This window comes from Periplaneta americana, chromosome 7, assembly GCF_040183065.1.
Source record: "Periplaneta americana isolate PAMFEO1 chromosome 7, P.americana_PAMFEO1_priV1, whole genome shotgun sequence".
NCBI classification, from domain to species: domain Eukaryota; kingdom Metazoa; phylum Arthropoda; class Insecta; order Blattodea; family Blattidae; genus Periplaneta; species Periplaneta americana.
Genome location: NC_091123.1, coordinates 139,016,228 through 139,028,337, shown reverse-complemented (window position 1 = coordinate 139,028,337; position 12,110 = coordinate 139,016,228). Strand labels below are relative to the sequence as shown.

General features: G+C 35.2%; 1 protein-coding gene across 1 annotated transcript in view; it reads left to right on the top strand.

Moving 5' to 3' along the window:
- RanBPM (Ran-binding protein M) overlaps window positions 1-12,110 on the top strand; it is a 163,172-nt gene that overhangs the window by 108,254 nt on the left and 42,808 nt on the right. Inside the window, exons 2-4 of the mRNA XM_069831372.1 lie at window positions 1,969-2,133; window positions 5,783-5,973; window positions 11,777-11,961. Of these exons, the coding sequence (XP_069687473.1) occupies window positions 1,969-2,133; window positions 5,783-5,973; window positions 11,777-11,961 (541 nt within the window). The remainder of the gene's footprint in view (window positions 1-1,968; window positions 2,134-5,782; window positions 5,974-11,776; window positions 11,962-12,110) is intronic.

Here is a 12,110-nt window from a genome sequence, read left to right as displayed (position 1 = left end):
CCCTATTTCCGGCAATCGTAGTGATGAGACTGTAACGAACAAAGTTTGCGAACGTTACAAACAGATCATTTCCGGTTTGGGCATTTGATATTTCGTCTTGATATCATGGACTGTGCTTCTTATCTACAGTATATTCATTGTAAGTATAATAACAGTGAGCTTTCATTAATAAGCCGAAAAGAAATTGTTCATTAAATGATAAACTTCAGAAAGATTTTCCGTACATTTCGAAATTAAATGGAAAGACGAAGTAGAGTTTACATTTTCAAGATTTGAACACAAAGCCAGCGGTCGTGAGAAAAGAAAAATTATTTAAATTTGCAGCAGAAGCAGAAGGCATTTCACTTGCACTTGTATTGATGGTAGTGCAACGAAAATTGCAGTATAATATTATTATGCTACAATTTTCGTTCGATAGACTGTACTGCCCACACCTGTGGAGTAACGGTCAGCGCGTCTGGCCGCGAAACCAGGTACCCTCCCGGTCGGGGCAAGTTACCTGGTTGAGGTTTTTCCGAGGTTTTCCTTCAACCCAATAAGAGCAAATGCTGGGTAACTTTCGGTGCTGCACCCCGGACTCATTTCATCGGCATTATCACCTTCATGTCATTCAAACGCTAAATAACCTAGATGCTGATACAGCGTCGTAAATTAACCCAATAAAAAAAAGACTGTACTTCTTCCATTGTTAGGACGTTTTGAATAGAAACAGCTTTACTTGCGGTCGCACTATATGTTAGAAGATTTTAGTGAATGTGCTGGCCCATTTTTCAATGAAAGCCATTGTGAAACAGCTAGGTTCATCCCTGTGGTGACTGATTCCTTCAATCGTAAACATTAAAAAAATTTTCCTATCTTTGCGAGGTTCCCCCTCCCCCAACATAGGAATTGAAGGGTAATTAAATTTAGTTTGCACGGCTATGACAATATAATTATAGTAGCCTATCTCATAAAGGTTTCCCGGTTTTTTTTTTTATTTTCAAAATCTGGTTATCTTGTTCAAGCTAGCGCAAGCTTAAAAGCATGCGAACACACGTACTAATTATATATTGTGACGCCTAGCTCAATATTTCTAACCTTTTTATTCAGTGACGGGGACCTTAACTTTGTCGGCCATTCCATAATTTTTTTCACTTTAAATTGATATACTTTACAGTTTCGAAATAACGGACATATTCAACATACAAAATCGCGAAATTTTGTCTTGAAAAGTCGTACCACGAGAACGTAAGTAGGCTAGTACAATAACAATTATGGTTAATGAAAAGTCTAATTTTGAAGTTGTTATAACTTACGTGACTTATCGTCAATGAACGACCCTAAAAAATGTAAACGACATCACAAATACATACAGTATGCAAAGTTCGTGACATACGGAAAAGGAACAACTTTCAGATTACAGCTGTAGCAGCTAAAGAAGCGACTTCTGACGTCTCTAGTGAAACACGTGGGGCCGGAGCGCGGCGTTGCTGGTAGCATTTGCCTTCCCCAGAGACAGACAGTAGGCGGGCATTATTGTTAAATGCGAAAGAAAATGTTTACATTACGATAACAACTGAGCGAAGTATCTATGTGGCAACGCTGTCCTCGCTTGTCTTTCGTCGTCGGAAAGACGAATGCTGAATTCAGTTTCTATTGGCTGTTCCCAGAGGACATCAGATAGAAGGGACTTAAACATAGACGTTTACGGAACTTTCAGAAGTCTGCTCTTTTCTTGCGACAGCTTTGTACAAAACCAATAAAGCGCTATAAAGAAATATTCAGTGCAGAATTTTAAGATGATTGTCATATTTTTAACGTGAATTCGTACATTTTGCAATATCGTGTTTACTTTTTTATAATCTATAACATTTGTATATTTAATGACATTGACATTTATTATAAATTTACATTGAATTTTAAGACATCTGACTACATCTAAACATTGTTGTTCGCCATCTGACTACATTTAAACATTGTTGTTCGTAGGTCATGGTAAGACCCATAAAGATGCTGCTAGTGTCCGAGCCACACATCCCATCCCTGCTGCCTGCGGTCTCTATTACTTCGAAGTGAAGATAGTCAGTAAAGGAAGAGATGGCTACATGGGTATTGGGCTTAGTGCCCAAGGAGTTAATATGAATAGGCTTCCAGGTAACTATATTTTTATTCCTGGGTTTGTTGTTTTAAGACCAAACATTTTACGCATTGTGAAGATGAACTGAACAGGTTTGGAGTGGATGTTCTTGTGCCTTGCTTCGTAGATTTTAATACCAGTAGCATGAACTGTTTATTATGCTAAGTTTCACAGAAGAGAAGGTAAACACATTGCTAGCAGGCACTGCATATTTAACAGGAGGTTTTGGATTTTTGCTATAGGCCTATATACAGAGTGTATACAAATGATTCATCGGGTTTTGACCTTGTATATCTTCAAATGTATAATGTCCATCCATTTGCACTAATAGCCAATCGAAAGAGCACATTTTCAAGTTCTGTACATATCATTACAAATGTTCTATATACCCTCCTCGTGTTATCCGACACACATCTATGCGGTAGTCCAGTTCGACCCATACACGTTGGAGCATGTCATTGTTGATGTTCCACAGCGCAGCAGTGATGCGATGCCGGAGTTCATCCAATGTTGTCGGCATAGATGGCATGTAAACATTCTCGTTCACATACCCCCAAAGAAAAAAAAATCACAAACTGTGAGGTCAGGAGACCGTGGGGGCCACCTGAGGAGTGCCAAATCATCCAGTTCGCGACTTGCTCGACGTGTAGATTTTTGTGGGCTACGAGCGAATGCCTCTCGGATTCTCTCCACCTTTTCAGCTGAAATACCTGGTCGTCCTGAGCTTTTTCCTGTACACAAGCTCCCTTTGTCTTTCAACTGTCGATACCACCGCAGAATGCTTTGGTGGTCTCCTCTGTACTGTCTCCGGAACGCACGCTGCACAGTGATAATGGATTGAGTATTCTGATATTCCAAAACACAAAATGCTTTCTGTTGGTCAGTCACATTTTACCAACCGCCACTAGTGAGTCACTGAAGAGTCAGAATGAAATCTGAAATGAGAGATACCAAATTTAAGAATATGCTCTTTCTATTGGCTATGAGTACAAATGGGTGGACATTATAAATTTTAAGCTATACGATGTCAAAACCTGATGCATCATTTGTATACACTCTATATAATTATAATAATTAAGACCCGAAGAAATTGGAGAGATATTGATATCGGTGAACACATTAACTGATATTACAATGACCTGAGTCTCTACTTATCCTTATTAGTGGAATTTCATATTAATATTTAAAAATATGTATACGAAATTATTCAACGAAATAGAATGGCTAACTTGATGGAACATTTTGCGAAATATACTAATTTAAATACAACTGAATCCACAAAAGGATACCTGTAGCCAACATTGCAACAGACAGCTATCTAATGAATAGTGTGAACTGATAGGTTTTACGTGTATACAATACTTATTTAATTATATAAACATACACACAATTTAAAAACCTGTATAACTCAGAAGTTCTGTATGAATACCACGAGACTTGAGAAAATATAATAATAATAATAATAATAATGATTTATTTAACCTGGCAGAGTTAAGGCCATACGGCCTTCTCTAACACTCAACCAGGAGTAAAGACTGCGTTACAAAAACACTACAAATTAACAAATTACACTACAATTTTACACACAAAACTGAATAAGATAATAATAATAATAAAAAATAAACAACAAATAAGAAGAAATCAGACATAATATATAACATACAGAAAGAAAGAAAAAAGCATAATAATATGTGAACAGCAGGTCAAAATAAATGAGGCATACAAAAAGAGACAATTATTCATAATAATAATAATAATAATAATAATAATAAAGAGGAATAGTAATAATGATAATAATAATAATAATAATAATAATAATAATAATAATAATAATAATACTAATAGTAGTAATAAAATAGTGCAGTACAAAGTATACAGTGAATACAATATTTCTAAGTACACACAATAAGGAAAATTAAGATTATATATAGCTCAACTTATCACATTAGAGATATAACATTATCGGAAAATATGAAAACAAAAATATAAAATAAGTTGAATATCATTAGAACATAAAAAAAATGTGAATACGTGGAAACATGCAATACAACACTTGTCATAATAGTAAGTTAGTTTGGCAACTCGTCATAAGATAATTTTCTAACTTGGATTTGAAAGAATTCAATGTTCTTCTTGTTGATGAGTAACAGAAAGAAGTTCGTTTCTTTCTTTGATGTTTACCTCAATAAATGCATTTATTACTGCATTATGGATACTAATGGAATTGCAGTATGTTGCTGCAGCTGGTTTTATAAAATACTTAGATTTGAAGAAAAAATTCTGTCCGAAAGTTAAAAATAATCTGTCCAAAAGTTGTTCTCGTCATTCAACATACGGGAATCCCTATAGTTGTTTGCACAGTGCAATTATTTCTGTTTATTTGAAGTTTCTCAAAGCATTCTATTAGATTCTACTAAATTTTCAAAAACGGTATTAACTAATTGGCAATTAAAATTCCTTCTTGTATTTGGTCTTCCAGATTTTCGTTTACAAACATTATCCAACACAGCTAATCATGAGGATGACTTAGAAAAAATGCGGATATAATTGCAAGACTGGACTGCTGGAAAAAATACGAACTTGTGAATTCTGTGATGCTGTCTTTTCTATAATTACATTTAGCTGACGTGCTTAACAGTGCACAAAATTTGCATATTTGTATGATTAAAGGGTTTTTCTTTACAAAGAACTATAGTCCAAAAAATGCAAATTTGAGATATTAAGCATGTGGTGAGCATATTGTAGTGGTCATTTACTGAATTAGTGTTAATGGAAAAAAATACCATAGTCCTATGTTATAGGAATGGAAGTTTTCAGTGGTTTTCATAAAGCAACCATACTCCAAAACTTTTTTTGTGAAAACAGCCATTGTCCAGGACGATGGTAGCATTTACAAATATTCCTATCATCTTGAAACATTTATCCATACAATTTTAAACTGTAGTAGATTGGCAGTACTGCTTATGTATGCGGCAAAAGCCACCTCAGAGAAGAATACTTTAGCACATGAATTATTGTATTAGTTATGGAGTCATCTTTAGGTACAGAAGTAACTCCATGGAAGAAACGTAATCAAAGAGAAGAAACAAGATATAACAAAGAAAAAGAAGATTAAAGGAGAGGCACACTTCAGCCACAACAGAGTATTTTTTCTTAAAACAACCATTGTTCACAGTTACCTACATTTATAGATGTATTACTATGAGGCAATTTAAATTGTAAATGTACATAAGTTTTCCCAAGTTTCTATAACCCCTTAAGAAATGGCATGATGAATTTCATACTTGAAGTGTCCTGAACACCTGTGCCAGATAGTTTTTTGTTTCTCCTGAAAATTTTTATTTTTGGATTATGGTTGTTTTTCCAAAAAAACAAAACCCTTCAATTGTTTAATAATTGTCTGCAAACCTCTCTTTTCTCCACTCATTTCATCCATGCTGTCATAAGTTTGGGTGAGAATTTGTCTGCACCAACCAATTTCATGAGCTGCATTGAACATAGACTCTGGCTTGCCATATTTACAAGCATTCTCCCACACTCCATTCTATCAGCTTCAGAAACTATGTTGTATGTGAACACATAGCCTAGATCCATGTCCAGTGGATGTGGTTACTTAATTTGTATTTTTATTGAATGAATTGTAATGTATATGTTTTATCTTTGTAGGTTGGGACAAACATTCATACGGTTATCACGGTGATGATGGCCATTCATTTTGTTCATCTGGCACAGGTCAACCTTATGGACCAACATTTACAACAGGAGACGTCATAGGCTGTGGTGTAAATCTCATTGATAATACTTGTTTCTATACAAAGAATGGGCATAACCTGGGTATAGCATTTACAGATTTACCAGTAAGTTGAATACTTTTATTAGAATTAATAAGTCAGTTTCTTGCTATGGAAGTGAATATTATGAGTTTAAATCACATTCAGATCAAATTGTGGTATAGCTCAATGATAGTATATTCGACTGCAAGTTGAGAGATTCTGAGTTCAGATCCAGGTGTCCCGTAATTTTTAGTGTATTCGACTGCAGGTTGAGAGATTCCAAGTTCAAATTCAGGTGTCTTGTGATTTTTAGTGTATTTGACTGCAGGTCGAGAGATTCCGAGTTCAAACCCAAGTGTCCTGTAATTTGTTATATTTTAATATAATAGTTCTTAAGTGTTTCATACAGATAGCAATGAAATAGTTATTGAAGCAATTTATTTGTGTACATTTTTTAAATACAAACACTCATTTTTAAAAGTAGATCTGGCATTGTTTGAACTACTTGATTAATCAGTTGCGGTTGGTGACATGTGTCGTCTGGTGGCAAACAGTCAAATCAGCGCAGACAGTTGTCAGTGTTAAGAAACCTTATGCATAGTGTTAAAAGTAACTTCCGCACACTACTGTATAATTAGAGTTGGGTAAGTCTTCTGGTTTTCTGCCCATGGCTAGGTCTTTTTTTTTTACTGCAAAACCAGCATTATCTAATCTTCCCTCTTTCCCACCTTCCACATAGTCTCCACATGAGATCCATGTATCTTAATGTTGTCTATCATTTGATATCTTCTGCCCCAAACTTTTCTCCCATTCACCATTTCTTCAATATATCCTTCAGAAGGCAGTTTTTTCTCAGCCAATTTCTTTTTCCCTTCCTGATCACTTTCACATTATTCTTTCTTCACTCACTCTTTTACCACAGGTTCATTTCTTATTCTGTCTATCCAGTTCACTCACTCTTTTCTTCTCCATATCCACATTTCAAATGCTTCTAGTCATTTTTCTTCATTTCGTCGTAATGTCCAAGTTTCTGCCCGATACAGTGCTACACTACAAACAAAACACTTCACTAGTCTCTTCCTTAGTTCTTTTCCCAGAGGTCTGCAGAAGATGCTCCTTCTTCTATTGAAAGCTTCCTTTGCCATTGCTGTCCTCCTTTTGACTTCCTGGCAGCAGCTCGTGTTATTACTTACAGTACACCCAAGTATTTGAAGCTGTCCACTTGTTCTACTGCTTCATTTCTAACTCATACGTTTACCTTCTTTATTTTTCTTCTTATAACCATTATCTTCATCCATACTGGTTACAGCTGTCATTTAGTTTCATTAGCATATCCCTTAGTATTGTCTCATGTTCTGAAAACAGTTCTTCACTAAATTATCCAAGTAGATGTTGAATACAGTAGATGATAAAAAGTATCCTTGTCGTACTCCTCTCCTATTCCAATTCCCTCTTACATTTTTTCTCCTATCCTGACTTTGACCCATTGTTTGATATAACAGTTACTGAGTACGGCCTCTCTTTCCAATCCATACGAATTTTTTTTCAGGATCCCTACTCTGTCAAAAGCCTTTTTCAAGTCCATAAGTATTACATACACTTCTTCATTTTTCTCTAGGTATCTTTCGTTTATTGTTTGCAGCAATCCAGTTGCATCTCTCGTACCTTTTCCCTTTGTGAAGCCAAATTATTGTTCTTCCAACTTTCGTTGCATCTTAAAATATGAACATCGATTTAGGATTCGCAGGAGAATCTTTGCCAAGTGCTATATCAGGCCAATAGTCCTGAACACATTACATTTCCTGGCAGCAACAACTCTGCAGATAATAATTTTTAGCGTGTTTGCGTAGCATTAAAAGATCTACTTTTAGGAATAACTGCCTAAAAATGTAATTTTTGTTTCGTTATGTAGGGAAATTATTCAAGTACTCACTGAAGTGCATTTATTCTTTATTATTTACTGTTATTAAAAAATTTGAAGAAATGTTAGTAGACTTTGTTTTATAATACAAAAGAAAACAACAGATAATTAGTGTCTTATTGAAGACAGTTATATCTGTAATGTTAATGAACTATATTAGAGTACATTTCATTGATAAGAAGCTATGCTTTGTGAATATCAACACAAGGCAATGTAAATATAGATAAGTGCTCATATTTCGTGTATGTTTTTTAAGTACTTAAACAATGAATGGTGTAAACAGAATATCTCTGCAGGCAGCTATTGAAGTTCTAAGAAAGAAAGTCCATTTCAGTTAGATTAAAGGAAAAAAGAGCCGCTGTGTATTTTATTTTAAACTGTCTTTCTTTCTTTCTTTCTTTCTTTCTTTCTTTCTCTCTCTCTTTCTTTCTTTCTTTCTGTCTTTCCTTCCTTTGTTTGTTTGTTTCTTCTTTCTTTGCTTCTTTGTTTCATATTCATTTCTTTCTTCCTTCATTTCTTTCTGTGTCTCATTTTATTTCTTTTTAATTTTTTTTTTTCATTTTCTTCTCTTTTCATTATTTTTGTTCTATGTGTTCCTTTTACTGTGATATAATTCTCTGTATTGTTGTTTAGTCAACTGTCTGAAGACAGGTTTGAACTTCATAAGTTACACCAATAAAGCTGCGGTTTGTTTACGGCGATCATCGCTGGGCGCACATTGCTGATGATTGCCGCCTAGAGTTGCTAGCAGTTAAAATGAATGTGCATGGTTTCTTTACAGCGATAATCGCCAATGCAGATCGTTAATCGTTGGACGCAACACAGATCGTTGGAGGTTGCTTCTGAAGCAAATTCAGGATGCACATCGCCGCATACATATTCAATAACCAATATTTAGAGAAGGCCAGGTAGAAATATTGAATCGAGTTATGGCAGCAAAACAAATGAGAATTGATAGCAATATACACTGATAAAGAAACCACTTCTGACGATCATCGCCAGCATTTATAATTGCAGCGATATTTTACTACTTAATTAACTTATTATTCCCAGACCATGAATTTTACCAGCAATCGATAAGTATTGGGAATAAATTTGAATAAGGAACAAAAAAAAAGTTTCCTTCCCAGGCAGGATTCGAACCACGAAAGTCTTAGTTACCAGTCTATCGTTCTCTGGAATGAACAAGGCTCTGAAATCAGCTACAAGGGTCGGTCCGGTTTATATTTGCCGCTACTGTACATATCAGCCAGAATCTCAATCAGAGGTATTCTCTGTATTGCAGTAATGTAATGAACTTTATTACTATCCTGAAAGGAGAGGGCGAACTATAGCCTGTCTGAGAGAACTATTACTCTGACTCCCAGCTAGACGCATTTCCAACCCACACCAGTTGACTACGCTAAGGTTCACTGAATATCCAGGTTTGGAGCAGGCAATCCTGCTCGTCACTGGACCATCTCCCTTTGTGCATCACCTGCCGATGATAGGGGAATGCTATGGAATGGAGACTGGACAGAATGTTGTTAATGCCTAACGTGGGGAAATGAGAGAATCTTGAGGAAAAAAAAAACCCTGAATTGCGACCTTGTTCGCCACAATTGTCACTATGGAATTTCCCAAGAAAAACCCCAGATCTGACTGGGACTCGAACCCGGATCGCCTGCGTGACATACTGATTGCTTAGACGACGCAAACTCCACAGGGAAATGTAATGGACTTATAAATTCTAAACTTGTTTCCTCTGGGCACAGCAAATGCTGTTTTTTCAACTGCAGTACATGAATGCTACTTTGACTTTAGTTATCAAATATGTGTGTCGCATAGTATGAATTTCAAGACTGGGGAATCTAAATGCATATCCATTGTATTAGAGCAATGAACATTATGTAATAACAGTCTTCCTGAAGTAGGTCTCTTAGCATTTTTGAACATCTGACAAAAAAACAACAGTTCATTAAGCTCGTCAGAAATTAAGAAGAGCAAAGAAATATACACTACACTCTGCTGGCTGCTATGGGCGTCAGTGCTCTAAAGGTTTCTTCTCCTGGACCCAAGCTGTTTAGGTATATTAGATATTTATGTACGAGAAAACATAAATTCGTTAAATTTATCATATTCTTTTACTTTTCCTTAAAGATTCTCAGGCTGCACTTGAAATTTCCGTATTCATGATTTATTATTTAACTTGATTTATGACATTCATGCCCTTACAAATCCTAACTCAGGTCTCTTTCAGCAATAAATGATTTGTACAGGGTGATTCACGAGGAGTTACTGCCATTTACAGATCATATTTGTGAAGACATTTTGAGCAAAAAAATGTCATGTAAACTTCGGTCCTGTTCTCAATAATCTCAGAGTTACACTAATTTGAAGTTGTTTGTAAAATACTTTTTTTTTTTCTTTAGTTTTAAGGGTAAAAGAATGTTACATGTAGAGAGTGAACTAATCAGAAGTCTCAGTTTTTTAATTGGCTAGTATTCTGAAGCTAAAAATGTGTTGTGAATTCCATAGTTGCTTCGTACAGAATTTTTTTTTTTTTATTTTTAACTACAACATTACATTTTTCTCACGCACTTATCACAATAATTGTTACAAATCACGCCACTGGACTTTTGTAAACTCTTTAAGAGTTTAAATAATCAAGTTGCTAGAAGTCGTGTGATTTGTAACAATTGTTGTGATAAGTGCGTAAGAATAATGTGATTTTTAAAAAAATGTAGCTTTCAGGTAAAACTCCTTGTGAAGCAGACTTGAATAATTATTCATGTAATTTTTAGTTATAAATTGAAAAAAAAAAAATCTGTACAAAGCAATGAAGGAATTAACAACACATTTTTAACTTTAGACTACTAGCAAATTAAAGAAATTATACTTCTTAATAGTTCATTCTCTATTTATAATATTCTTTTACCGTCAGAATGTAATTATATGTTTTTCTCGTGTTAAATTCTGTTGTATCTGGTTAACATGATTCGGCCTTGTATGGGCCTTCTTCAGAACTGGTTGTTGCTGGTCTTGGCACCTTTTGTTTTGTTTCCTGTGGGGGTGTGTTTGTGTAGTGTAATGTGGAGTCAAAGAGTGTGTGTGTTCTGAAATTGAGTTGTGTGTTGAGAATTTCATTTGGATGTGTTTTTATGTGTCTGTATATTTCGTATTGGCAACAGACCATGATTGTTTGGCCAAGCATCTGCATAGAATTGGAATATATCAGTCTCCTAACTGTCCATTGTGCAACTCAAATCAAGAAATGGATTCAGAACATCTCAAAATCTGTGCGTCAGTGGCTAACCATGACAATATCTTTGAAAAATATTGGAGTGCAAGAGGTCAAATGACTATTGTCAAATGCCTGGCATTAGAAAACAACAACATATTTCGTATTGTTCTAGTGTGTTTAATTTCTGGCTTTTTGGTTGAATGTGTAGAATTTCCATGTCTGTGTTGATGTCTTTGTAGGTGTGGTTAGCATTTGTGACGTATTGTGCATATGGAATTTCTACATTACACTACACAAACACACTCCCACAGGAAACAAAACAAAAGGCGCCAAGACCAGCAACCAGTTCTGAAGAAGGCCCATACAAGGCCGAAAAATGTTAACCAGATACAATAGAATTTAACACGAGAAAAACATATAATACACGTTCCGAAGTGATATAGTGTTAAAAGTTGTGTAATCGAGATGTATATTCTTTTACCCTTAAGACTAAATAAAGTATTTTGCAAACAACTTCAAATTAATGTAACTCTGAAAATATTGAGAATAGGACTCATGTTTATATGTCTTTTTTTTTATGCTCAGAATGTCTTCGGAAATAAGCTCTGTAAGCAGCTATAACTCCTTGTGAATGGTCGATGTTGTCATTACATTCGTAAATCATGATTGCCATGAACATAATTGTAACTTTACAGTGATATTTAGTTGTACATCAAATAAAACGAGTGTTCTCTGTTTCTTAGCCAAACTTATATCCAACTGTTGGACTTCAGACGCCAGGAGAAGTAGTGGACGCCAATTTCGGACAAGCACCGTTTGTATTTGATATAGAAGATATGATGCGAGAACTGCGTGCTAGGACTCAGCTTACCATTCACCAATACCCTGTGCCTGACAACCAGGGGGAATGGCAAGCCACATTACATAAGTAAGTTCGCCAGATTTCACAGTCATTTTGTAGGTTCTCCGTGATACTATAGAGATGAATTACAGATTTTAACGGGAATTATTTTTCTTTAACATTTATGTATTTTAGCAGTGACATGTGTCATAAAATCTTTTATAGTAACTTAGAAA